General features: G+C 47.3%; 1 protein-coding gene across 1 annotated transcript in view; it reads left to right on the forward strand.

Moving 5' to 3' along the window:
- The window catches only part of Norpa (no receptor potential A), a 120,976-nt gene that overhangs the window by 20,930 nt on the left and 72,319 nt on the right, over positions 1-27,727 (forward strand). Inside the window, exons 4-11 of the mRNA XM_077694799.1 lie at positions 664-750; positions 5,577-5,636; positions 16,471-16,608; positions 18,192-18,271; positions 20,464-20,517; positions 21,739-21,820; positions 25,294-25,394; positions 27,317-27,374. Coding sequence (XP_077550925.1) covers positions 664-750; positions 5,577-5,636; positions 16,471-16,608; positions 18,192-18,271; positions 20,464-20,517; positions 21,739-21,820; positions 25,294-25,394; positions 27,317-27,374 — 660 coding nt within the window. The remainder of the gene's footprint in view (positions 1-663; positions 751-5,576; positions 5,637-16,470; positions 16,609-18,191; positions 18,272-20,463; positions 20,518-21,738; positions 21,821-25,293; positions 25,395-27,316; positions 27,375-27,727) is intronic.

The following is a 27,727-nucleotide window of genomic DNA, read 5'->3' on the forward strand; positions in this document are numbered from 1 at the left end:
GGGCACACCCCAGAAATCGGTTAATGTTGTGGGGGGGGAGTTGGGAACCCTTGTTTATTTATTTATTTATTTATTTATTTATTTATTTATTTATTTATTCACAGTACCTTACAGGCCCAGCAGGGCATTGGGTAAGGGGGGGCTTGTAGAGGAAATCACACCAAAATAACAAACAAAAGTTGTACAATAACCAGTCATACAATGTACAGACAGCAACAAGTCAAGTAGGCAGTACAAAAAAGAACTTCATCTAATCATCATCACAATGCCAAGAGAATAAACATCAAGTAGAGCACAATGCAAAACTGAGAAAAAAAAATGATGCGAACGGAATCATTCTTGCTGAATCTGGAAAATGGCTCTGCAAGTGACGATGGAATACTTCCGGGTTATTCAGCGACGCGATGGCATCAGGAAGATCGTTCCACAAGCGGGTAGCACGTGGAAGAGCGGATGAATTGAATGCGTTCGTGGTGCCATAGATGGATGCGAAGCTTGTTGGTTGAATAGTAATTTGCGTGATGTGGAAACGGGAGTTATAGTGCGCAATGGGGAGTATCTGGTGCTATGAATGTATGGCAGCGGACGTCTGGGGGCTGGAACGAGGGGGGAAAGAAGCTCACTGGCCACGTCTCTCTTTTTTTCTTTCCTGGTGGTCTCCAGGAGAAGGAGCAGGTGGTATATGAGCCCAACGCCCTGTTCCGGGTGGACGAGTACGGATTCTTCATCTACTGGAACAGCGACGGACGGGTGCGTTGGCTGTGTCTCGCTCGAGTTCCACTTGCGTTCCGTCCGTGTCTCGCTTAATTGAGAGGGGACACTGCTCTTAAAGGAGCCATGAAGACAAAACACAAGTTGGGTTTATTAGAAAGACTGCTTAGTCCCGATAACAGTGATACCAATATCGTCACAATCTTCCAACAAATAACGGAGATATTAAAGAAAACGTGGAAAGCAGTCGCGACCCCCTAGCCAATTTCCCGCAACTTTTCTATGATGTCACGGAACCTTGTTTGTGCGATTGGCGGCCGCCTAACTGTCCGGTCGCGACGACACATGACTGGGCGTCTGTAATGGGGCCTCTAGTTCCATTTGACCGCATCACTTGAATGCTAACGTGCAGTTAACGCACTGAAAATTACGTTTTATTGTTGGCCCGGGTGACGTCATTCTTGCTCACAACACGTCACTGTGGCGCAAAATTTGAAAGTTTTTAAGTACTTCTTGCTTTTTTTCTCATTAAAAACATCTTTTGGGGCTGTAGTGGAGCTGAGTGAGATACTGAATCCTAGTTCCTTCAAATTAAACGAAGTTAAAACAGCGCCTTTTAATTTTTAAGTAAGCTCTATGAAACTTGCCAGTCTTGCTGCTTGTCCTCCACTGATTTGAAATATGGCATTATTGTTTTATTTGGTCATGATATGTCGGCCGGACGGTGCGGCCGAACGGATGCACCACACCACACATCGTAGCCCAGACGAACGGAAGTCTTTATTGAAGGATGTCTGTCCTATATATATACATACTATAACGAGTGTGGCGCCACATCTTGGCGTCTACAGATAATCGCAGATGAGTGGCGGCACATGGTGCTATTGCACGACACTACAGGTCAATTAGTGACCAAGATGAAAAGATAATCAGCCATTTTTGGAGGAACAATAGGCAAAACAGTGTTGGTCATGGAACTGCAATTCATATATTATTCAATGCTATGAACCCTGGTGCAATAAGACAATTGGTTTTTTGATGCACTGCTTGGAACTAATTTTACAGCTTAATAAACTTTGCTGGCACCAGTGTAAGGGAACCATTTTGAATGCCCATTTCAAACACCAAAGTTTAATAATCTGTAAAATTAGTTCCAAGCAGTGCATCAAAAAAACAATTCTGTTATTGCAGTTACCAGGGTTCATAGTATTGGAAAATACAGAGGTTACAGTTCAATGAATATAATTGTTTTGTCTATTGTTCCTCCAGAAATGGCTAATTATCTCTAATTAACCTGGCAACTAATTGACCAACTAAAAAATAATGGCATATTCGAAATCAGCCGAGGAAAAGCAGCAAGACTGGTAAGTTTCAGAGAGTTTAGTTATAAATTCAAAGAAATTGTTTTAAGAGCCATGTCCCTACTTAAAAGGTGGTGTCTGGTTGAGTAGAAGATTCTTTGATGGTAACATTTGAGGGAAACGGCCTACGCAGAATGAGTGTTAGATCGAGTGGTTTGAATGGGAGGCAGTACATTTAAATTAGCATCTGCATGTGCTGTAACTAACGCATCATTGGGAGTAGAGGGTGTAATCCCGTGAAATAGAACTTGGAGGTGTTGTTAGGATCTGTTCTGTTGATCAAGAGTTTTCTGTGGCAAGAGTGAGCCTTGCTGGGAAGGTGCATTTGCTAAGCCAAGCAGTCCCGATGGGGCTCGCTGGCTTACGCGGCAATTTCTAGTCAACAACATTTCGCTATGGGTTGTGTCTACTAGCTACAGCTATTACTGCGGTACACTCCCTATAAACAGAACTCGGCGGGGACACTGAAATTCGTTTCACTTATTAGCAGTTCCATTTAGGGGTGACGAGATTCCCAAAAAAGCTGTTCAAGGTGGTTTGCTTTCGCCACGCAGAAAGAACTATTTGAGGAGGGGAATCTGCTGTGCTGGGACAGCGCGGGCGGGTGGCGTGTTAATGTCACTGTCTTGCGAGGAGGAAATGCAGCTTGCGGAGCAGCACAACAGATGGCGCATCAAGCACGTTGCCATAGTTTACACGTTTTTCTACGGACGCGATGCTTAAAAATCGCAATATCATCGAATATATTGTGAAAATTTCCAGACTTCTTTCTGTAAAATCAACAAATAGAAGTGCTGGACGTTTTAGCAGCAGTCATTAATTAATAAATACTGCCCTAGTTACAAGCTGTACCATGCTTGAAACGAAGCATTAGAAGGAATCCTGGAGCAGACGACGCCTGCCGACGCCGCCTTCTTGCCACGAGGGGTTCACTCTTGCCGCTCACCCGTCTTGCGGGCTTCTCTGATTTGCACGCGCTTTTCATGTTGCGCAGGCAGGGTGGGGAAGTTAGGTCAGTCTGAATATCAACTAGTGGCATAGAGGATAAGAACCATCATTCCCTGGAACGAATCATACCTAGATTCTCAACCACGTTTTTTTTTTATTGTAGGTTTTGCATTTTAAAAAAAATCAAAGCCCCTTCATCTAACGGCAGTAATGCCTTTATCAGGTGGGAGTTATTTGCACCCAGTGAGGTGTGCACAAAATCTAAGCTGCTGTCTTTGGCTATTTTGTTGATTATGCATTGTGAAAACACATTACCTTCGATTCAAAGCAGATCCCTTGTCATGGGCATGCTTTTTCCATTGACTATTCAGAGTTGCCAAATAATGGTACACCCCATGAAGCATCGCACTAAAATATACCAGGTAGGTAGGAAAGATGACACTAGTGCCTTATACAGTCTACGCTCGTTACAACGAACCTTAATCCGGAAAAAAATGTCGGCTGTAGCCGAAGTATGCAGTATCCGACGGGAGTCGGGGATGGGGCAGGAGGTACGCAAAAGTAACTTTGGCCAGTACTGCACATACATGCTACAGACACTGTTCTTTCGACGCGCCTGCAGCACCTCTGCACAGCGTTCACGCAGGGGAAAGAATCACCTAAAAACCCTGTTTCCGACGCTTAACACCGGCACTTGGAAAAGGCCTAGCACATGCGGTCGAGTGCATGAAGACGCACGATAAGCTGAGCAAAGAAAGCAAAAATATAACAAGGAGCAATTACTAACCCACTATAAAATCAGCCGTAGCCAGCAGAATCAGCTAGGCTCTTTAAAAACCATTCGGGACGAGGCACCGTTCGTCAAGCAAATCGGATCGCTGCTTGACGTTCCCCCAAGGCAGCTTCCGCATTTCTTATAATTATAGTCTGGGCATTGAAGCAGCTGATACGAAATAATCTGATGGACAGTCGTAAATGCCGGAAGTTCTACCAGTTGGACTGTGCACGGCCACCGGCAGAATGCACACAATGGATGGGAGCCAACCTCCTACTTTAGGAATTTCGTACCTTTTTCACCGGACGGAACGCGAATGATGCAAGCATGGGTATAATAACTGCCGAGCTTCACTGAACCCGAGCTCTTTGTTACATAAAAACCTGTGAAGATGGAGGGCAGACTCGACTACGAGTGCGTCACTTTGCGTATTCGAAAGCGCTGTTCTATCTCACCAGTCGCATTTATCGGTAGTCGCATTTATCGGTAGACGGTCCGTTCGACCGTCAAGTACAAACAAGACGGTCGAACGGACCGTCTGCTTAGACAGGCCTGCACTTTTGGCGATGTCGGCCTGTTTTTCGTCGTGTTCGACAGCGTTAATCACACTTAGTTTATCCGTCAGTGAAATCAGCTAGCCTGCCACTCATGCCGCTGGTCGCACAAAAAAAAAAAGTCAGCGGCATTGGCTTGGCTTGGCTGCGCTAACAGCCCGGCTGCCGACAATGTTGCCAGACATAACAGTTTTCTTGCCAAAATAAACAAAGAAAAAGCATATCGAGTGCCAGCCTCACAGAAGTCAGCTATAAACGTTCAGTCGAAACAAAATTTCGCCTAAAATTTTGTCTGTTGTAGCCGATAGTCTGCTATAGCTGGGTCCGTTGTGAGTGGAGTGGACTCCACTTAAAATGCATGGGGACCAAACAGACCAACAGAAATGGTCTGTTGTAACCGGAAGTGCGTTGTTGCCGGATCCGCTGTAACGAGCGTAGACTGTACCCCGTCACACGGACACTTTGTATCGCGAGTAAGTCGATCCGGATCGAGCTCAGGCTGGATCGGGCGCTGCTACATGGCAGTTTCAATCGCAATCTTGCCCGATCTAGCCCGAACTCAATCCTGGCTCCCCAAGCACGATTGAGGTTTCCAAGCGCGATTGGTCGAAAGCGGCGATGATACTCGTCTCCACTGACTAACGGCACAGAAGTTGACAACTTGACAACTTCAACTACGTAACGCCACACATTGTATCAAATAACTTGATCCAAATAAACGTGTAGTAACATTTATATAGTTACGTATACCTACGACCGCACAAAGTACATTTTTGGCGCCGTCTGGCAAACACAAGTGCAAGTGGGGCAACTTCTTTTATCATGCTTTTATCGCCTGTTACATCATCTGCTATCGTGCTTATAACGGATAGTGTGCACTGTCCCGGGAGGATGTTACTTCCTTATTAAGCAAAGTAGGCCTTATGGCCTCCTGGGGTAGGAGCGTGTGTGGAGGATGGGGTAAGGCTTTGATAATGTCAACGTAAGGAATGCCACGCCAACTTATTCACTTAGCCTAAACTAGGTTTTACTACTTCCCATACCGTCGTACTATATTCTTTTACTCACCTGGCTGGGGAGGGCAGGTGAAAAACCATTTTACGTCCCCCACTTATTAGGTCTGCATGTGTAATGCAAACAGGTCAGACTGTTGCAAAGGAATGTAGAATCCTTCGACTTGTTGTGTTGCCGTTTGCTGAGGCTGTTGTTTGTTGTCGCTGTTTCCAGGATGGGCAGGTGCTGGAACTGTCGCAAGTGAACGACATCAGAGTGGGCGGCATACCCAAGGTGCGTCCCCTATCTCCCACGCTGTTCATTCCGATCGGGTGCTTAGATCGTTTTACACCCTGCGTGTCGAAAGTGGGGCCTTTTGTGCCTTAACGAATTGTGTTGTTGCTTGGTGCAACTTTTGCAGTGTCTAGCCTCTCTGAGTGGGGGGCAGCTTGTTGCTGTGTAGCTTTGCCTGATGTGACAGCCTCTTTTGAATGGGGCCACTAGGGACGCCTGAGGCATCTGGCGCGTGTCACATTACGGATCAGCAGAGAAACTACACATCCTAGCGGCCGTAAACATGGTGTCGCATTGCTACCGCTTTGCGAAGGCTGTACGAACCCCGTGAATAGTTTCATATAGCTTCCGTGTGGCAGTGCTGCCTGATGGAGAGTGCTCAGGCCGGCAGGACACACAAAGACTAGCGAGCGGGTGCGATGGGCAGGTCTCTTTGTGGAAAGAGCTGTTTCTTATTGAGCTAGTCCTTGCTCCGACGTTCTGAAAATATTTTGTGAACACCCTCGCCCCTCTGTAAGGCTCTTCGGCCTTTAGGGTACATGAACTCAGACCCCGCGTAACGAAATCCCACGAGTATGAAATCTCCTGCGACAACGAAATATTTTCTGATCCTGGGCAAACGTCCATAGACACCCATGTATTTCATCTCACGGCATTGAAATGGTTTTGAAAAGTGATCCTGCATTAACGAAATTCGCTGCAAGTCCGGTGGGCATTTTATCTACCAATTTGAGGGGACCAGTGTCCAAGAAGTGCTCAAATGCATTTTTTTCGTACCTAGTGTGTAAGTTTCTGCCACAGTGCACTTGCATGGCCGCCGCTGTATTCCTTTGCAAAAAAAGACTGTGCAGTGGGTGGCCGTGGAGGCAGCCTCGCAGCGACACCACCAGGGGGTGACACGTGGTGACTCAGGGCATGGCTTTGGCTTGGGCTACGCTAGCTGGCTACGGCCTAACAGCGCGGATGCGTTTGTTGTGTGTGTGGCGATCTGCACGTTTGCACTCAATGAGGTGCCTCACCCGCCCGAAAGCGGGAGTTTTTATCGTGATAAGATAAGGCAGCCAGCATTGCCCAACTCAGTGGCCCAAGCAGAGGAAGGCAGGATAGTGGGGACGAATTTGCAGCCGCCTGCAGCTTGCTCTACCATTTTGAAAAGCAAGGACGCCACTCTTAAATGGTGTACATTTGCAAAACAAAACAGTGTTGGCCGTGGCCTTTATAGACGTCAACAAAGTGGCGCTCACTTGGTTCTGTGAACAGCATTGGAACAACGAGGTGCCACTCTCTGGCATAGTTCATCAACAGAAGAAGCTAGACCTCAGTTTCATGCTCGGACATACCGTATTTATTCGAATCTAAGCCGATAGTTTTTTTGAAATACTGATATATCAAACTCCAGGGTCAGCTTAGATTCGAGGATTTTGAAAATACGCGCCAATTTCCAAGTAAAGTGGCGCGCAGCTAGCGCCACCCAGAAAAGAAAGTATTGTAGCCATTACTAGACGAGCCAGTAGCCACTTAAGGGCCATAGGCCGCCATTTTGAATTGTGCGGACCCTGTTCTGTGGGGCAGTGGCCTGCGTGCGGTGTGGCGTTTGGTTTTGACAGCGCAAAAAGAAGCGGTGCCATTATAGTGCCGCTTTTAAAAGAAAAGTTGTTTTAGCTGCGGAGTTGTCGTCGAACGTTCAAGCCGGGCGGGACTTCGGCGTGGATGAAAAAAATGTCCGTCGTTGGAGGACGCAACGGGAGAGGATTTTGCGTGCGCCGCAACGAGGCTGGCAATCACCGGACCACGAGAATGCCGTCACCATGAAATGGAGATGGCATTGGCTGACTTCGTTCAGACGCAGCGAGCAGCTGCCCTTCCAGTAACGACGGAAGTGCTCCAGGCAAAAGCCAGGGAGCTTTTAAGGGAACGAGGCTTATCGCGGGCACACTTCAAAGCCAGTCGGGGCTGGCTACAGAAATTCATGAAGCACTTCGGCTTTAGCCTCCGCCGTCGAACCTCAATTGCCCAGAAGTTGCCCGGTGATTTTGAAGAGAAACTGATTGAGTTCCAGCACCGCATCTTCATGTTCAATAAACGTGTTTTCTTTTTGTGAACGCTGGCCCTGCCTTTTTGTTCGGCCTACATTCGAGGGAAGTTTTTTTTTTTTTTCGCGCCTTCGGACTTTCGGGGGTCGGCTTAGAATCGGGGCCGGCCTAGATTCGAATAAATACGGTACTGTATTTACCCTATTCTAACGCGCACTTTTCTTATGGAAAAGTAGGCCGAAAAATCGCATGCGCATTAGAATCGAATACTAGGGGTGTGCGAATATTCGAGACTTCGAATATTCGATTCGAATTTTTTTGGTATTCGATTCGATTCGAACGCCACTTTAATTGTTCGAAATATTCGAACCACCCAAAACTAAAAAAAAAAAAAAAAAAAAAAAAAAAAAAATAAGAACGTGTCTCAACACCAAAGTCGCGAAGCATATACACGGCGAACGATACGTGCTTTCGGAGACTGTATCGGTGTTTATTCATGGTTACAGTGGAATCTCGATTATATGATTCTGGGTGATACAAATTTCCGAAAAGTCCCGGCGAAATTGCATTGTTTGCAATGTGAAAAATTTCGGCTGTACGAACGGACCGCGCGGCTCGGCGGATACGAACGAGCCGGTGAGGCCGCCCGACTGCCAATTGAGCAAGTGACGGCTCTCTCTGCCCTGTTTGTCTCCAGAAACGGCCGGGCTGTTATTTTCTGCTCGCGAAAACGCGCCGCGCACGCCCCACGCGCGCTGACACTGCCGCGAAACCACGCACACGCTGCGCGGGGCGCGGCCGGCGGCGGCAACATGGCGTCGGCTCCGGCCGTGGAGTGGTGCGGGCGCTGGAGCGAGCGCTTCTAACCGCTCTTTAAATGCGGCTCAAGGGAGACACGAAGTTGCTTGTGCGGTAAAGGAGCTGATAATGCATGCGAAAACGGTACTATAAAACATCATCTGCACCGCTAGTGAAAGCGCCCATGAAATATTTGTCGGGGTGCTAAGCTTAACCATCTCCGGCGGTGCCAAGCCGCGGCTGTCTCAATCGCTTCGCAAGTCCTCCTCCTCCATTCTGCCGCGCGCGTCGTGCGTCATTTTCTGACCGAGGTAGGTGCTACCGCGGGCGCGAAATCGTCGATGTGGGCGTGAAAATACAGCGCGAGCAAAGCCCAGGCGAGCGAATCGCATGCAAAAACGCACCATGCGGTTCGCGTTTGACTGTTGCGGCGTGTAGCGATCTTGGGCACCGCGAGTGAGGAGACGAGCGCGAAGCTTTCCGTGCTCCAGAAAGGACTTCTTTGCGACATGGGGGTTAAAAAAAGCAGAAAAAATCAAGACTTTCTTCATGCAAAATAACAAAAGAAATAAACGAAAACTTTTTTCAGCGCCCAATTTTTTGGTCTGTGTTGGTTCATACGAATTTCGGATGATACGAATATTTTTCGCGGTCCCGCGAGATTAGTATCATCGAGATTTTACTGTATCAACGCACGGCAATGTGCACGGGCTCGGGCATGCCAGCCACTAGTGTCTCAAGTGAGCGGCTGTTTTCAGCATCTGGTAAAGTGGTGACGGGCAGGAGGTTGTCACTGCTCCCCGAACATGTCGAGCAGTTAATCTTTCTCCATGTTAACATTTAAGTGAGTGCAGACCTTAACCTGTTGAGTGCAATGGTATTGTGTAATTCCTAATTATACTTTGTGTGATTTGTTGTGCAATAAATTTGCAATTTTTGTGTCTCTAGATGGTGAAAACTTAAATTTTACAAAAAACCATAAGTATTCGTATTCAAAAAATATTCGATTCGATTCAAACTTTGTTTTTATTATTCGTATTCGCTTCGAAATTAAAAAAATTTATATTCGCACACCCCCCTATCGGATACGAAACCGAAATTGCTGAAACAGCGGAAATTTCGTCCCACCCATCGCCATCTCCATCTCAAGATGGCGCCAAAGCTTTTAGCAGCGATTTTTCAGACGCAGGAAGCCTAGGCGCCTAGGCTTTTCTAACGGCGTTCACACAAATCGTCAAATCGTTCCACTTGCGCACTTGATAACAGCGATGGCAGATGTGGCAACGACGATGCGCCGTTTTCACGAATGGCTTTCGCGCGGCTCTCACGCGTTCAAAACAAGTGGTCGGCTGAAGCGTGTGCCTCTACCAGCGAAAAGCACGTACGTGCACTGCGCGAAAAAATAGCGTTCATGCGCTGTAAACGTACCGTATTTACTCGCGTAATCCTCGCACTTGCGTAATCCTCACCCCCCTAATGTGAGCCACCAAAACTTAGATTTTTTGGTTCCTCGCATAATCCTCGCACCCCCAACTTTGCAGCGGCGAAAGTTGCCTGCTCGTGAAACCCGCATGGTGCACGCGCTCTCCAACGCGTGCCCTCCCTTGCCGCCTCTCCGTTCGGCGGAGAGCGCTGTGTATCCAAGGCCATCCAGCGCCCTAACAACCTGCATGGCTACTCCCTAACAGGCGCCCTAACACGCTACTCACACTGTCCTTGAGCCGGTTTCGTGTGTGCGCAACTAGACGGCGCAGCTAGACGGCAGGCTGCGCAACTCGCGCAGCCCGCTGTCGTGTCGTCGTGTTGCCGTCGTGGTCCCGTCGTTGAGCAGCAGCAGTCAGTGAGTCACTCGTGTCAGTGGTGGATAGCTCGCTGCCATTTGGAGAACTTTTTGATCTCTTTGTTTTGTGCTTGGTGCCGCTTCGCCATGGGCAAGAACGCCAGCTACACTGCCGCTTTCAAATTGAAAGCGATAGAGTACGCGATCGAACACGGCAACCGTGCCGCAGGCAGGCACTTCGGCGTCACTGACTTCAACGTGCGTTACTGGAGTAGGGCACGCACATGACGACGGCGAGATAGGGCGCGCGCCAGAAAGCAAAGGCGGCAATTTCATGATCGCTGATCGACGGGAGACTGTTTACGTTGTAAATAATAAAATAAAAAGAAATAGCTGCTGTTGGCAACACTCAGCTTGCATATACGAAAAAAGACCGCTACATTTAGCGGGACTGGCAGGAGGCAAATTGGCAACACTGTGCACGGAATTTTTTTCCCGCGCATACTTCTCGCACCCCTATCTTCGCATTGACTTTTCCGAAAAAAAAGTGCGAGGATTACGCGAGTAAATACGGTATATGCGAGACACGTCTTGCCGGTACACGCATAAACCAACAAGCAGACTCTGCTTCCGCATTTCCTTTGCTCGTTTCCGCCCACCCCAGCCCCGTTACTCATCCCCGTACACAGACCCACACGCGCGCGCCATTTCGGCAGCGGCGCTACGGCGCCTCCGCGATTGCTAGCTGCACTTCGATGAGTGGCGTCTTACTGCTTCACATGCATTTATTCTGAAAACACTGCAGCATACTAGTGCCTGCTCAGCATTATTGGCTGTAGTAGGGCTTGATGTTCGCTTGTGCGTTGCGCATTCTGCTACAATATTACGGCCACTTCGTTATAATAACAGACCAGTCGGACAAGGCAGTTACGTTGTAGTTACGGTACTTTAGGCAACAATCACCAAACATTTGTGATAATGAATCGTTGGCCTGTTTCAGTATTTCTAGATTTAAGCATTTACCGCGCTAGTCGGACAGAGGTCGAATATTTACTTTTCGCTCCTAATTTTTTTAGTATCATCATTATATATATCACCGACTATCACTAGAGCACACTTGAGGTTCAGTGACAACAAGTGCTTGCCAGGTTATAATATGCAACCACACGGAATCTTGGGCAAAAAATTAGGCCCCCGCAGTCAACACAAGTTATGGCACGGTGGTGGTTCGGAGTGGTGTTTTTTTTTTAAATTCCAGTCAAACATCACCTTATCGTGACATGTATACTTGCAAAATAAGTAATCTGGTTGTCTTGGTTCTTTTACTTTATAGGAATACTGTTTACCTCTTAGCCGGGAGAGAACTTCTATCAGGATGGGCCCCTTGTTTTAGTTTCGCCAAAAAATTGTTTTTTTGAACACTGTCCTGAGCCCATAGGGAAAGAAAACCGACGCGTTTAACGAAACAAGTATTTCCTGAACAAATGTGACTTGGTTTCTGGAATGGAACGAAACATCCCCGGCCAAAGTACACCAGTATTCCCCATTCTTCCTAAATCTAGAATCTAATGTGAACATTCACGTCCGTCGCATAAAAAAAAAAACCGCATTAGAGCGGTTTATAAAGTATTTAACGTAGTGTAGTATATTCTCTGTCATCAAGCACAGCCACCTCGGCTGTCGCTTCCGTAGGTTATCAAGCATCCCGGCGTGGCATTATTCTGCTTAGGAATACGGCATGATAACGAATGCCTCGTTTGGTGTTCATGCATACTTTTTGAACACGAAAATTGTACAAATGAGTGATATCAACCACAACAACAACAAGTATAATTCACAAGGAAACACGGCGAAAAGAGCATGGCCGAGGCGGCCGATCCGGCCGGAAGTCCAGGTATGACGTTTTTCAGCCGGTTTTTGCCCGCGCTCTTCGGTCTTCCGGCATCGCGCGGCGAGATGGGGGCGGGGCATTGAGCCACTTTTGTTTGCTCATTGCGCTGCTTCTATTGCATGTATTGCGAAACTATTTCGTACACATGAACTATTCAATGTGTACTTGCTGCTAGTCAACTTTTCTTTTAATTCTAAAACCGCTTCACCTTAACATCACTAATAAATTCTTAACATCACTGGGGCGGGTAATTTTTTTCCTCTAAAGGCCAGTTCAGGGTTCACGCTGTGTTTATCAAACCAGTTTTTTTCTTTTAGCGCTATTATTATGTATGTTGCTAGAGCCAACAATATGTTGCCATTACGCCACAGGACAAAGGTCCAAAACCCGAAAGTTGCTGTTTTGACAGGACTACAAAGCATAGTGATGAACAGTCATGGATCGCAGAGTAAAAGAGTTTTTGGGACGTGCTGATCGGCATAGCCGTGCAAGTGAACATCCTGCGTCCCAAACAGCTGACTTTTATTATCAGCCTTCCTCTCGAAGATAACTTTCTCTTGTGTGCGCATGCACTCTTTGCACCACACACGGAAGCGCCGCTTTGCGTCACCAGAGATTAAACCTTTTTTTCAATGAAAATTTGTGAGGTTTTATTCCATGGTCAGCGCAAAAGAGATGTGCCTTCTGAATGGGTAGAGGACAATAAGCTGTAGCTCTTTTCACTGAAGCATTACAAAAAAGTAATCATACAAACATCATTGCAAAAGTTAGGTTTGGCAGCCAAAGGCAATGTTCAAAGGGGCCCAGAGTTGAGCTCTAAACACTCGCTAACCACTTTCCCAGATTTGTGACCTTTTTTTGGTCTGATTCGCACAATTTCGCAGAAGCGGCGGCCCTCTCGTACCATTGTATCCACTGATTTACCTACAGCTCTGACGATGCCATGTGCAAACGTGTGTGTCTTAATATAGTGGATTTAATGGCCTACACATTAACAAGCAAAAAGTTGATTGTGGCCGTGGAATAGGTGAAAACAGAGTTTTGAAGACTCAGAAAGCACCAAGAAGCAATAAAACCCAATGTCACGCCACATGGGTGCATTTGTGTGTGGTGTTTTTGTCCTGTTCGGCGCTTCACAGACAACCGCTGCAGGCTTCTAAATATAGTCAGATCGTGAATTATGTGGGCAGTGGTAATTATGTGAGTTATAAAAGCGCATTTGCAGCCTGAGGCATTGCTTGAAAAAATTCACTTGAGGGCTCCTTTAATCACGTGTGCACAGTTCATCAAAACAGAGCACGTGACTCGCCAAACTCTGCAGGCAGCACCAATTCAGGTCCCGTGCCAGCGACCCTATTAGGGCTCGATATCTCATTGGTCGACGCATGATCTATGAGGGATGCAAGAGAGAAGTGGGCACAAGTTGGCTTTGTTGAAGTTTGAGTGCCGCACACGTGCGTTTAATTAAACGCAGCTGTTTGCAGCGACCGCCTAGGCCAGTGATATACGTTTGCAAAGCGCTAGGCCTACAAGTACAGCCTGTCTTGTTGAGGTAGCGTGACTGGGGAGCAATTGTGCAGCAGAGGGTCACCTCGGTTCTGAAAACGACTGAAGTTGAAGTGTTTAATGCGTAGCGACAAGATCGAAGTGACGATACGGGGTGTGAAACCACGACTGCAACTCAAACGGGCAGACTGACATCCTTCAGCTGTGTGCCAAACGCTTGGACTGGCTTGTTGATGTGCGAGCCCTTTCATGTCATTTCACTCCAGTGGTCAGGCACTCCTTCCTCAAAGCAGACTCAAACACGCCTGCAAGCAGAGCAACTCCCTCTGAGTTTGGAGCGATGGTGGGTTTTTCCGGAGGTGGGCACATGTGTTGAGGTGGTTCAGCTGCTGGAACTTGAATTTGTGGTTGCTGGCGAGAGTCTGTGGGGAGGTGATGAACCACCGGCTTGCGCTGGCTTTGTTGTATTGCTGGCTCTGCCACAGTGCACGGAGCCACAGTGGGGAAGCTAGCCGCCAACTCGCTCTGTGGACTGTTCAGTCGTGGGTGGTGTATCAAACAACGCAGCACAGCCAATTCGCAACACCTCCTATAGCTGTGTGCTCCTAGCAGCCACTTGGGAATTGGAAGTGGCTGCCTCAGGGTCACAGTGAAGGCTGGGGCATCGAGGATTCCAGGAATCCCTTGTCTGTCCAAGGAGTTGGTTGGGTCCTCGATTGACTGGTGTCAGGGTGAAACGAGAGTGTCGCCACCACAGCTGTGCGTGCGGATTAAAACGGGGGAGATGAATTCGCTGCACCCCTCGTTTTTCAGAAGTGTGACGTCAGTCAACGGAGAGTGGAAGCGTAATGGCTGTGAAAAAGTGGCCGTCCATGTTCTAAGCAGGGCAGCGTTTTGGGGCCCTTGCTTTTCGGTTGATGCAACAGGAAATGCCAGCATAGCTGTGTGGGCGTTGGCTTTTGGGGGCTTGATTGGTGGGAAACGATTGGGTGGCAACATATGACCAAGTTGCTACAGTGTGGGTTCAGTAGTTCAGTGGCATCTGAGTGTCATTCGCACGTGTGTCTTGGATGGTGTGTGGGTTCAGGCTGATCGAAAGCATACTGTGTTCGCTTATAACACTCTTGTCGATTTCCACCTTCAGTATTTGCTTGAATGGTCTGCAACATTCATACACACACACGAGAGAGAGAGAGAGAGAGAGAGAGAGAGAGAGAGAGAGAGAGAGGGGGGGGGGGGGGGGGAGGGGGAGGGAGGGAGGGAGGGAGGGAGGGAGGGAGGGAGGGGGCTTTAATGAAAGCTGAAGAGGTCAGCCCCACTAACGGTAGGGCTTGCTACTCCAGATGGGGTGAATACAGTGAGGTGACAGCGAAAAATAGAGAGAAAAAAGAAAAGGAAAGAAAGAAAGGGGAGGGGAAATGCACACATATTCAAAATGTATATGTTCAGAGTGTTCAAAGAGCCTCTAAAAAAGTACATTAATGAAGCCATCAAACTGAAAGGCAAAGTGGTTCGTTTATTTGTAATCAATACTGAAGCCCTGACTCTCCTGCAAGACTAGTGCAGACTACCCAAACTGCAGCGCTGGTGTCGTGAAGGAAAAGCAATGGGTGAGAATCTCTTCCCGATCTTTGCAATCGCAGACCGCGCCTCAATCCATCGACACATCTTACCCCCTTTCATCGTTGCTTAACAAACAATACCACCTTCTTAAATGCCCTTTTTGTTTGCCCACAGAGACACTTATAAGTAATCATCCTTCTTCAACTTAACAATAGTGACTGAGACAGTCTCTTGGGCGGGCCGTTTATGTCCAATAATTTGCATTAATCGATCATCTTTCTTGGATGTAGTGTAATTTTAATCTGTGCTCTTTCCATCTAAGAATAAATGGCGTATAAGTGTGTTTTGGTCCCACTCATGCTTTGCCCTAATTCTGTCCTGTAGTATTTTCTAAGTGAAAAAAAAAAAAATAATAAGAGAATTTGTTTGTCAATCGCTGATTGTGAAAGAGCAGGATGGTTTCCTAGGTTCATGCGACCCCTTAAAAACTGTGGAAACTCTTGAATTTGGACAAATTGTTTTCAAGGCCCCCAAAGTCCTGGAATTTTTACCGGCCTTTAAAAATCCCTGAATTTTCTCGAATTTTGCTCCTTCAGAAGTGTAAAAGCAATGTAAGACTACGTAAGCACTGAGGGAATGATTGTTGCTTAGTTGTTGTTCTTTACCAAATAAACGGTTGCCTTTTGTAAAACAGGCAAATTGCTATGGTGCCTGTAACTATACCAAACGTTGATAGGAAATTGTCGGAAAATAAAAACATGTCTCAAGCCAGCCTTGCAACAGGGGGCACTTCTCGAATATAAAGCCCCCATGTTGAATTGTTCGCTGCAGCAAGGTTTCTGATGTTTCGGCGATTCCTCATTATTCCAAGCCTCCAAGCTTGAGCATGAGTCTTGCGTAGATTTCCTGCACTTCTTGAAAATCCTGACACAGAGAGATCGTTGAGAGTCCCTGTAATCTTTGTCATACAGATCAGCAAGAGAAACCCTGGTTTGTCGTTGTCCCTAGGCGTGCTTAAAGGCCAACTGCACCGGCTGGAACGTCATAGGCGCGTCATGGCTGTTTATGTGATCCGCTGGCAGGTGCAGCGTGGTCTGCGGCGGAGCTTTTTTAAACGCCTCCGACTGAATAACGCGGCGTTTCATGGGGCTACCACTTGTGTCCCACCTGGTTTGGGGTTACTTACTACGCATTAAAAATAAATTTGATCGAGGTGAAACTTGAGTGCAGGTGGCCTTCAATGACTGCTGCGCGTGCACGCAGGACGTGCGGCTGCTGGCGGAGCTGAGCAGCAAGCACCGGTACGGCCTGGACGAGGTGTCGCTGACCATCTGCTCGGGCACCGACATGGTCAACATCAACTACACGCACGTCGTCTGCCCCGACCCCGACACGGCCAAGGTACTGCCGCCGCAGGGCGACTTCGTAAAGGGGCCCCGTAACATACTCGCTCATGTAGTGCTGGTAGAGGAGGGAAACCTGTCAGAGCGATTGTATGATGTTGGGTGCACTGCCACAGCAGCTAGCAACGCTCCTCTCCTACTTGGCTTATTGGCTAGCCGTGTAGCACGTTCGCGTTCGTGAAGTCAATGTGAGGGTAACACGCCTTTCATGTTTGTCTTGCATGAAGCTTATAACTAATTCCTGACAAGTAAATCTTCTGGAGCTCCACTGCTCTATTGATAAAACAACTTTGAAAAGTCTTTTGCAATGACGTTGTTGCTTTTTTGTGGACAGAGGCAATTTCTGAGCTTGTTGGTGGGCCAAACAAAGTGGCAGGGCAACATTTTCTCCACCATACATGACGGCACGCTCGCTGGAGCACAACTCAGCTGGACGGCAATGTTACAGTTCTCTCTGGTATGTGCTAGTCGGAAATTCAACAGAGAGTGGTACAAAGAGGAGTACAGGACATACCTGGATAAAATGAGGAGGGGGATAAAGTGACCCACGCAGTGCCCGGCACTTAGTGCGTGCAGGTTTAAGCGCAGCTTCGGAGCGAATAACACAATATTCAATTCAGGTTCAAATCAAAGGGCACTACTTGTTTTCAAAAACCTCCAATATTTCCAAAGGGTCTCGAAGTTTGAAGATGCAAAGGAACAGTTATTTCATTGAATGCGGGTACATGAAATTAAGGCTCGTTGAAAGTGAGAAATGTCCAGCTAGAAAGAGACGAGAAAGGTATCCTTTGCAGCGAGTTAGAACTGCTTGTTCACCCGATGTATGGATCGCACTTTGAGCACATCTGACTGACAACTGCGAAAGAGTACCCCAGCCTCCTCCATCTAGCGGCAACGGGGGATATCCCGCACGGCTAAGAAAGGGGGGGGGGGGGGGAAGGGGGGGGGGGGTGTTTGTGGGGGAGCGTCTGTCATCTCCTTGGCACGGGGCGAGCATCCCCATCATCACAAAGTAGCAGTAAAGCTGCCCCAGTGGACACCCTCTGGACAAGGACAAGAAGGCCTAGATGCATATACTAGCATGTAGGCTTTGAGGCCTCAGTTTCCTAATGAAATGATGGGCAAAGTACATCTTTATTTTTAAAGAAAACCTGTTCCTTTTCTTTTTTGGGAAAGACGATGAACTTGCCTAGCTTGGCGCTCCTAGACACCGAGGTGAAGCTATCTTGCATTTGTTACTCGCAAGAATTCGTAATGATATCAGTCACTGTAGTTTAGGGACTGCAAGAGAGAGAACAAAATTCCACCGAAGTTTTTTGTTTTGAACGTTATTTTTATGATGTGACCTTCCCCCATGGATCTTTTTTATATGTATTCGAATGTATGGGGAATGCATTAAATTAAAACTAAATAAATTTACCCTTTTTCTTTCCTGAACTTTTTGTTTATTAGCATTAAAAACACTGAGCATGATGGCCAGACTACTTCACGCTTCGCAGAGGAACATCCATGCAGTGCTGTTCTTAACGTGTGTATAAGTGAGTGTGAACGCTTCCCCGTCCCCCTCCCTCCACTGTGCAGATATGGCAGGCTGGTCTACGCAGCATCACCAACAACATTAAGGCGAACAATGTCTGCCCAGCCACCTGCCTCGAGAAACAGTTGAGTGTTGTTGCCTTCAGCCCTCCTCTGTGTTGCGCGCTCCATTCATGGGGCCAAGGTGGTGTACTGGGCCCTACGCTTTTCAAAATGCTAGCTTTTGTTGACAACCTTGTTCATTCCTAATACTGAACCGACTGTAAGCTGCTGTAATGTAGGCTCTAACTGGATGGACGGGTATTTTGGGCGTTCTGAGCAGCTACGGCAGAAACTGCGGTGTTCTAAATTGCGAGTACTGTATTTTCGCGCGTATAACCTGCCCCTGCATATACAGTCTACGCTTGTTACAGTGGATCCGGCAACAATGGACTTTCGGTTACAACAGACCATTTCTGTTGGTTTGTCTGGTCCCCATGCATTTTAAATGGAGTCCTCTCCGCCCATAACAGACCCGGCTAGAGCAGACTATCGGCTACAACAGACTAAATTTTAGGGGAAAATTGTTTCGACTGAATGTTTATAGCGGACTTCTGCGGGGCCGGCACCCGATATACTTTTTTTTTGTTTATTTTGGCAAGAAAACTGTTATGTCTGGCAGCATTGCTGGCAGCCAGGTCGTTGGCGCAGCCAAGCCAAGCCAGTGCCAGTGGCTTTTTTTTTGTGCGACCAGCGGCATAAGCGGCAGGGTAGCTGATTTTACTGTCGGATAAATTAAGCGTAATTAACGCTGTCGAACATGGGGAAAAACCGGCCGACATCGCCAGAAGTACAGGCCTGTCTAAGCAGATGGTCCGCTCTGCCGTCAAGAACAAGGCCGCTGCTGATAAACGTGACTCCGGTGAGCTTGAAAACAGGGCTATCGAATACTCAAAGTTGTGCACCCGGAGGCGAGTCTGCCTTCGTCAGTTTTTTTATGTAATAAAAACTCGGGTTCAGTGAAGTTCGGTCTTTATTATTCCCACGCAGCATCGTTCCCGTTCCGTTCGGTGAAAAAGGTAAGAAATGCCTCAAGTAGGGGTTGTTCCCCATCCATTGTGTGCAATCTGCCGGTAACCATGCGCAGTCCAACTGGTCTATCTTCCGATTTCACAGCTGTCCGTCATCAGATTATTTCATTACAGCCGTTTCAATCACGTGACTAAAATCGTTAAAAATGTGGAAGCTGCCTCGGGGGAACGTCAGGCAGCGATCCGGTTTGATTGACGAACGGTTCCGGGAAAACCTGCCTCGTCGTGGAGGGATTTAAAAGAGTCTAGCTAATTCAGATGGCCACGACTGATGTTTTATAGCTGGTTAATAATTGCGCCTAGTTATATTCTTGCTTTATTTGCTCAGCTTATCATGCGTCTTTATACGCTTGACTGCATGCACGAGGCCTTTTGGAAGTGCCAGTGCTAAGCTTTGGAAACAGTGTTTACGCGATTTTTTGCCGTTGTGGGAACACTGTGCGGAGGTGGTGCAGGCGTGCAGAATGAACAATTTGTATGTACTATGAATACGCAATATCGTCAAAGTAAGGGCTCATAACCCCCCCCCCCTTGGTCGGATACTGCATACTTTGGCTACAGCGGACGTTTTTTTCCGGATTCAGAGGGTCCGTTGTAACGGGCGTAGACTAATCCACACTCCCACTTTCAGCCCTCCGGAAAAGAAAAAAACATCCCTGCGTATTGCCCGCACATTTCATACGGGCAAGGCTGCACCAAAGCTATTGCTCAAGCAACACATCACATACTGTGTAGACAGAAAAAAGCATATATTTCGCGAGTAAAATACACTGATGGCAAGGCGAAATTCACAATTCACTAATAAAATTGAGTTGTTATAGTGCGCTCGTCCTTGTTTTTTGTTCCTTGTCCTTGCATGTTTCGCACAATCACTGCCATGGAAGGCTTAGTCAGTGTTACTGCGTAGAAGCTTCACGGCACAACGCGCGTCGCCGTGAAGCTGCACTAAGAGAAAAACCGCACGTCTTATCCGCACCCCAACTTTGCCACTGAAATTTTCGCATTTCTGGTGCTGGTTATACGTGCGAAAATACGGTATGTGCCTTGTTGCAAAATTGAAGACGGGTAAAAAATAAGAAACTCAGATTGGGGGGGTGGGGGAGAGAACCTTTTTCCCATTCTTACTCCCACCCTTTGTTTGTCAGTTTTTGATAATGAAATTTCTGGGGAAAAGACGAGCATGCCCCGAGCCGCTCTTTAATTAAGACGCTCTTCTCTACGCCTTCCCCCGTTCTCCTCCATTGCAGCTGGATCAAGCTGGGCTTCCTTGTGGACCCTGATGGGAAGCTGCCAGTGCGGAGGTGGGTGTCCGCCCTCTGGGATGTCGACCTGCTCCTCATTTCATCTATGCACGAGCAGTGTTGCTGCTCGAGAGCGACAGTTGGTGGAGATCTTTGCGGCTTTGTGCGTGCACTTGCACGCTTCAGCCACCTGTGGGTTAACTTACTCGGGAGTCCATGCAGTGGTTTGAGTTTTGAGCGAATATTGGCGGAAACTTTGACTTGCGGCTGCTTGTTTTGGTACCTGGAGTTTCCTCTTTATTTGATCCAACAGTTGGCATGGGGAATACGTTTCGCAATTCGATTCGTGTATTGACATGGGAAGACTTTTGCAACAATTTCTGTTTTTGCTGGCGAGGGTTGGGTGGGGAGAAATAAGAGTTGGAATCCCTCTTGAACATGCCTCACTGCTGCAATAGGTCTGCTTTCATTCCCTTGTGGCGCCCAGAAGAAGGAATCATAAGCCCCGACATAATTTTTTTAACATGAAAGTGTTTTATTCTTGGATACACGAAGATTTCGCTGACATCATATCCGTCACGGAAGTGACGCCTGTACAATGAAGCAAGCGGCCTGTAAAGGATGCACCCCTGCACACAGGGTCTTCTTGCGGGGAGGTGACCTTTAGTACAAAAGAGTACGTTATGATTAGGGTTGTTCATTTTCAGGTTTTATATTTTAACACGAATGTGTTTTATGCCGTGATTCCCCAAGATTTCACTGACATCATATCCGTCACGGAAATGACGCCAGTACATCTTTTCCAAAGTGAACCGCCAGCGGGACGTCGCTGGCCAAGCACACCCACAAGACAGCCGCTGACCTGCAAATCATGCTCAGCTGCAGATTTCGGTGCTCATTTTTCTTTCGTGTTTTACTGATTCCTATAACAGAGAAATCAACCCCAGTTTTTTTCTTTTTTCTCCACACGGCCAAAAATCTCAGGAACTGTGGCAGAACAAAGACCGAGCCTCACAGGAAACGAATGGGCACTGCGTGTAAATTGGAGTCCTGTCTTTCCCTTTACTTTTTTAATTTTTCAACAGCCTTGCCCTGTCATGAGTGAGTGGTCAGTGCAGAAAAGAAACCTACATTTCCAGAGGGCGAAGCTGTGCTCTGTCAGCTGGCGGCAGGGCGTGACGTCTTGTAGGCAGCATTACAAAGTGATCCAAGGAGGACAGTCTCCTACTCAAACGTGCCGCAGTTGGTGATGTACAACCTCTCCTCTCCTCCCCCGTCCAGGATAGCGCAGACCTTTGCCTCAGGCAAGACGGAAAAACTGGTCTACCAGTGCATCGGGGACGTGGGGCTGCCCAGCGGCAAGGTGAGGAGTCTGCGTACTACAACCACCATAGAAAAGGATTTTGGACAGGGCAGCACAACCTCTTCCACAGTTACTCGCAGCGTGTCTGGATGGAGTGTTCAGGAAGCTTAACTGAGGCAGGAAAAGCGAATACAAACTGACAGCGAATATCCGAGACACCTAATGTTTGCCAACATTATTGCCTTATTGAGTCAACCAGGTCAGAAATTAGAGTGTACTTCAACAATTGTGTTCGTGAAGTTATTTATTTTCCAGACGTGAAAACAATCAAAGGTTAGGCTTAATAAGCAAGTGAAGGAACACGTCTTTTTAAGATAAGTAACGAAATATTACAGAATGTGAGTGATTACATGTAGTACCTTTGGCACGTTTTAAAGGTGCTCACCCACATCATGAAAAGGACATGAGATGCGGGTACAAATTCTGTTATGCTGAGTGATAAGCTTCCTCTGTCACTGAGGGAGTTGATAGAAAACCAATGCATTCTTCCAGTAATGATGACATATCAGTCGACAGATGTGTGGTAATCGAGTGCCTTTGATGTTGGATGCACTGTTGTGCAGATGTTGAAAACATTGCAACTTTAGCAAATCTTGTTCTGGAAATAAAATTGAAGCTGGGCCTCACGTAAGAGTCCTGTTCAGCCCCCTTTCGTCCTCAGGGCCGTGCATATCATGTAGGGTCATTGATTGGTCCAAATCCAATTACGCTGTACTCGTATAACCCAGCAGGCGTTGTGCTTGCAGCATGCCCAAGCACTGGCGAGCCCATTTCGCATGTAATATTCCAACTTGTAATCATGGGCATGCTATGCGCAGTGGATGTGCAGTTTGCTGCAGGTCTTGTATACTGCTAAACAACATTTGGCGACCACATTCCCCGAGAATGTACTCAGTGGCTTGGCCAAAAACAGGAACCCTGGCAACTCGGGGGGGGGGGGGGTGGAATCGTCTCTTGAAGACAAATGGAGAGAGAAAAAAAAGAATTTGTTCAGTGGATTGGTGGGCTTCTGAGATGGAATTGTGTCTTTCTGAGGTAACGGAAGGTGGGCAAGGCTTTAAACGGTCACTAGTGTTTGGGAAATGAAAAGCACACTCTGCACTGCGTACTGCACCATGTCCGGTTCATCTGGAGTAGGCTGGAAGGGCCGTGGAGACAAAGTACACCTTTTTTCACTTTGAAAGAACTAGCGCAGTTCCATTGCAGCCACGAAAGACTGTCCATTAACCAAGGAGGTTGGAAGAAATATTTGAGGAGTCACGAGTGGAGTCAACGCGGTTACAAGCTTGTTGACGGCACCTCAGCAAAAAAACCCAACAGCACGAACGAAATACCACCGAGCAATAGAAACACGTAGAACACAAACGGGCGCTGACTACTACCAAGTTGGTAGTAGGCTGCTACCAACTGTTTGTTTTTCGAGCGCACAACCAAATTTACACCACCAAAAAGCAGAACATGTTTCTAAGATAATGAGATACAGTTAAACTTCGATGTAACGAACTTCAATGTAACAAAACCCTCGATTTAACGAACCAGGGAATTTTTCGTAACTTCAAGTGTATGTACTCCATGTATTTTCACCCTCTGTGTAACGAAGTCCCGTTTGCCGCAATTTCAATGTAACGAAGTTTCATGGAGAACTAGGAACGAAATTTAAGTTGCAGAGGTATATTTTGGGAGACACAAGCGCTGAAATGCGGTCTCAATAAAACGCGAACGGCAACACGGGCCGCCCAATGCCGCGGATGCAGCGAGCCACGGGCCTGTGAGCGAGCCCCTTGCCTACAAACTGCCTGGCGTGCATACACGGCTGGCGCACTTTTTCTGTTTCTGTCAGAGCTTAATCGTCTACGCGGGCATCAGCGTGAACCGCATGGTGCGTTTTTTCCCCCGCAAAAAGTCAAAACGCGCCCCGCAAGCCACAGGCGCGCTGACGCAGCCACGGAGACCACCCGCGCTATGTGGGTAGCTCCAGCGACCGCTTCCAACCGCTCGCTGAAACGCAACTCAAGGGGCAAATGAGAGGAGCACACGAGAAAAAAAAAAAGCGGATAACGTTAGCGAAATTTTCACAGTAAAATGTCATGCGCGCCGCTTACGAAAGCGGCAATCAAACATCCTCCGCAGTGATACGCCTAATGCGGGGCCGCCGCCGCCGCATGCCGCCGTTTTCCCCTTCAGTCGAGTTCGCTCATGCTTGTTGGGTTTCATCGTTCCAGCAGGCATTTGAGAACCTTTCTGAGCCTTGTGCGCGCATTTTTTTCACACCCACGTCCGCGATTGCGCGCCGGTGGCGGCTTCTGCGCCAGGAAGTGACTCGCGCTGCACGCGGCAGTGGGAGGAGCCTGACCAGTTTCGCAAATGGGGAGGCGCGCAACCTATGGTGGGAGCTTCGAAGCACTCGGGCATGCCGAGGATTTTTGATGGGCGCTTTCGTAAGCGGCGCGTATGGCGCTTTACATTGAAAATTTCGCCCACATAATCCGCTTTTTTTTCTCGCATGCCCCTCTCGTTTTCCACACGAGTTGCGTTTCAGCGAGCGGAAGCGGTCGCCGGAGCTACTCGCATCGCGCCGGTTGTCTCCGCGGCTGTGTCAGCGTGCCTGTGGCTTGTGGGGCGCGTTTTTGCGGGGAGAAAACGCTCCATGAGGTTCACTCTAATGCTCGCGTAGATGATTAAGCTCCGATAGAAACAGAAAGAGTGCGCCAGCCGTGTATGCACGCCACGTTTTCTTTTGCAGGAAATGCTTCACGGGATGAACACTTACTGCGAATTTTAATGTAGCGAAATTTCAATGTAACGAAGTAAATTACGAATTTTACCGACTTCGTTGCATCGAGGTTTAACTGTAGTGGATAGCAAAAGAAAAAACGTGCTCAGCAAATTTTTTATTACGAGAATCCGTCTTAGAAACGTGTTCTGTTTTTTGGCGGTGTAAATTTGATTGTGCCCTCGAAAAATAAACAGTTGGTAGTAGCCAGCGCCCGCTTGTATACTACGTGTTTCTATTTGTCGGTCCTATTTTGTTCGCGCTCTTGGGTTTTTTTCATGAACATGAACCAACTACCTTGCACCAGAGTTCTGCTAATATCAAATGACACGTAGTGATGTTTATTGGCAGTGGCTTTGGTTGGCAGTGATGAATCGCGCGAACCACATACTGTGGTGTTGTAGAGAAAGCATCGAAAGTGTCTGGGGTAGTTGCCACTGCTTGTCGTTTTCTTTAATGGTATTCTTTAATAGTACCTTCATTATTTGTTCGAAGTTTGTGGTAACATATATTTTATTATTATTATTAGGCCAATGCAGTCTATTTAATGAACCTAGCTGGCATTTTGTCACCACGGCCCCTTTAGCGAATTCCAGAACCTCTGTTTCTGTCGTTTGTGTCGAAGTGCCATGTTTCCCTGCATCGTTGAGCTTTGACTGTGGCCGAAGGCAGAGCGAACAGTGCCCTGTTGTGGTTCCAGAACGACGTCATAGAGCCCCAGGAGTTCACCCTGGAGAAGTTCCAGGAGCTGTACCAGCGGGTCTGCCCCCGCAACGACATTGAGGAGCTCTTCAACACCATGTGAGTGAGGCTGCTGCGGGACGCAGAGCATCAGCCGTTATTGCAGAACATGACTCCGATGGAAATCCGGGCGACGGAAGCTCTTAGGCAAACGTGTGTTTGAAAGGGGTAGCTTGTCGGTGCAAGTCGCTGGGCTTCAAGTTTTTCTTGGGTTGCCTGAATGCGAAGGGTTTGGTCTGTCTGTCACCTGACTGAGCCACGCAGCCACAAAAAAAAGGCGAAGAATATTCACGAACACAAAATGTGCCGTTCCAAACTAGTAGGAGTGCTGGCATTTCTCATACCAGTTGACACGAATGATTGCAAAGAAAGCCTCAGATATACTTGAGGCGAAATGTATGGGCAAAATATAGAGAACTGGTGTTCTTGTAATTAAGTGTGCACGCTGCACTGGTCTTTGTAATAGCAAATGAGAATGAAGAACTGGTCAAAAGTGGTGTTGAAGAAAGGGGAAATAAAAGCGAGCGTTAGAAGGAAAGGTGTCTGTGCGAACAGTTCCAAACAAAAACAAGAGGTCCCGACAGATGGCATGTGAGCAGTGCGATTGCCATTGGATAGAGTCAGAACAGAGCAATCCTGCATTGCTTTCATCAGGGGAGGGAGGAGCAGGAATAGGGTGTTGCATTTAATGTCCTGACGACATTTGCTGTGAGTGTGGCAGATGGGCATCCCATTTTCGCTTCTCACATGGGCAGTGATAGTGAGTCCTTGTTGAGTGGCTTTTGGAGTTTGGGAGAGTGAATGTGGGGCCCTGCGCTTTTAAAATACACTGGAGCAGGTGGGCACAAGGTCTTGGGCTTGGCTCCCAGCCGTGGAAGCTGTTTCTGCAGGGGTAACTAGATCCAACGTACGACAGTGGAGCCCCGATTGAACGACGTTCAACTCGTTTCGTCGTTCGTCCTGATGGGAGCTTGGAATTTGCGTTCCGTCAGCCACCTGCACTTTGACTTGTCGCGGTTGGCACATTGGCGTTCCTCTGCCACTTGTGGCCGTCGAAATTTACTAACTCCCGCCGCCCAGTACCCACACGCTTGTTTGGGTCACTTAAGGGGGGGGGTGGGGCCTCTTTAAACTTTTTTTTTTTTTAATTTCAAAGTAAGCTCTGTGAAACTTGCCAGTCTTGCTGCTTTTGTTTTTTCACTGAGTTCAAATATACCACTATTTTTTCAGTTGGTCAGTTTTCATTTTCAGTGCAAGAGAATCGTTTTTTTTTTTAGGCATTGCTTGGAACTAGTAATTTTACAGCTCATTAAACTTGGTGTTTAAAATAGGCATTCGAAATGGTTTCTTGCCGCTGTTGCCACCAAAGTGTAATGAGCCGTAAAATTATGCCGCAGGGCAAACTTTCGAATTTAAAAAAAAAAAAAAAAAAAAAAGTTCCAAGCGACGCATCAAAAAACCAATTCTCTTAGTGCGCTCACCAGGGTTCATAGTACTGGGAAATATAAAAATTACAGTGCTATGACTAACACTATTTTGTGTATTGTTCCTCCAAAAATGGCTAATTATCTGTAATTATCTTAGAACTAATTGGCCCACTAAAAAAAATAACGGCATATTTGAAATTGGTGGGAAAAAAGCAGCAAGACTGGCAAGTTTCATTTTACTTAGAAATTAAAAGGAGCTGTTTTAAGAACAGTGTCCCCCCTTAACCATGTCTGACCACGACAAAATTTTTTCCCTGCATCCCTAATTCTAAGCAGAGAAGCTTGTAGGCTATTGTACATTCAAATTCAAATTTATTCAGGAAAGTACGAGAGCGTATAAATATTGGAGTGAATTTACAGGCAAAACTCTCTGCCTCTTCCATGAAGAGCCTTCTCTCTTATCTTCTTCTTTTAATTATTGAATCACATCCGTGGTTTGTGCTGACTTGGTTGACTGGGCCGCTCCTGTTCTTGTCGTTCCCTCTTCCTGTTCAGCACCGAGGGCAAGACGGACTACATCAGCCTCAAGCAGCTCATCACATTCCTCAACGAGGTGAGTCCGACACTTGGAGCAGGCGTTCGCTTCCAACGGTTCGTTCTCCTAACCTGACTGCAGTAGGGGCAGCTGCCTTTCACTGCAAAGGCGGCAGCAAAAATTTATTGTGGTTGTGGACGTTGTGTAGCATGTTCTGGTCGGCAGGTGCTTTTAGTAGCATCTGTTCCACTGTACGAACACTTGGGTATGTGGCAGCAGGAACACTGTTTATGTGAAGTCAGCGAGTTGAAAATAAGTATCTCATCGTTTAAGTGGCGCGAGGGAAGAATTAAATAATAACTTACACGACACTGATAACAAATTACATGACACAATTAAATCGATTGAAAAACAAGTTTCTTCGTTGCAAC

This window comes from Haemaphysalis longicornis, unplaced genomic scaffold (assembly GCF_048455015.1).
Source record: "Haemaphysalis longicornis isolate Haplotype H1 unplaced genomic scaffold, Haemaphysalis longicornis Haplotype H1 scaffold_13, whole genome shotgun sequence".
NCBI classification, from domain to species: domain Eukaryota; kingdom Metazoa; phylum Arthropoda; class Arachnida; order Ixodida; family Ixodidae; genus Haemaphysalis; species Haemaphysalis longicornis.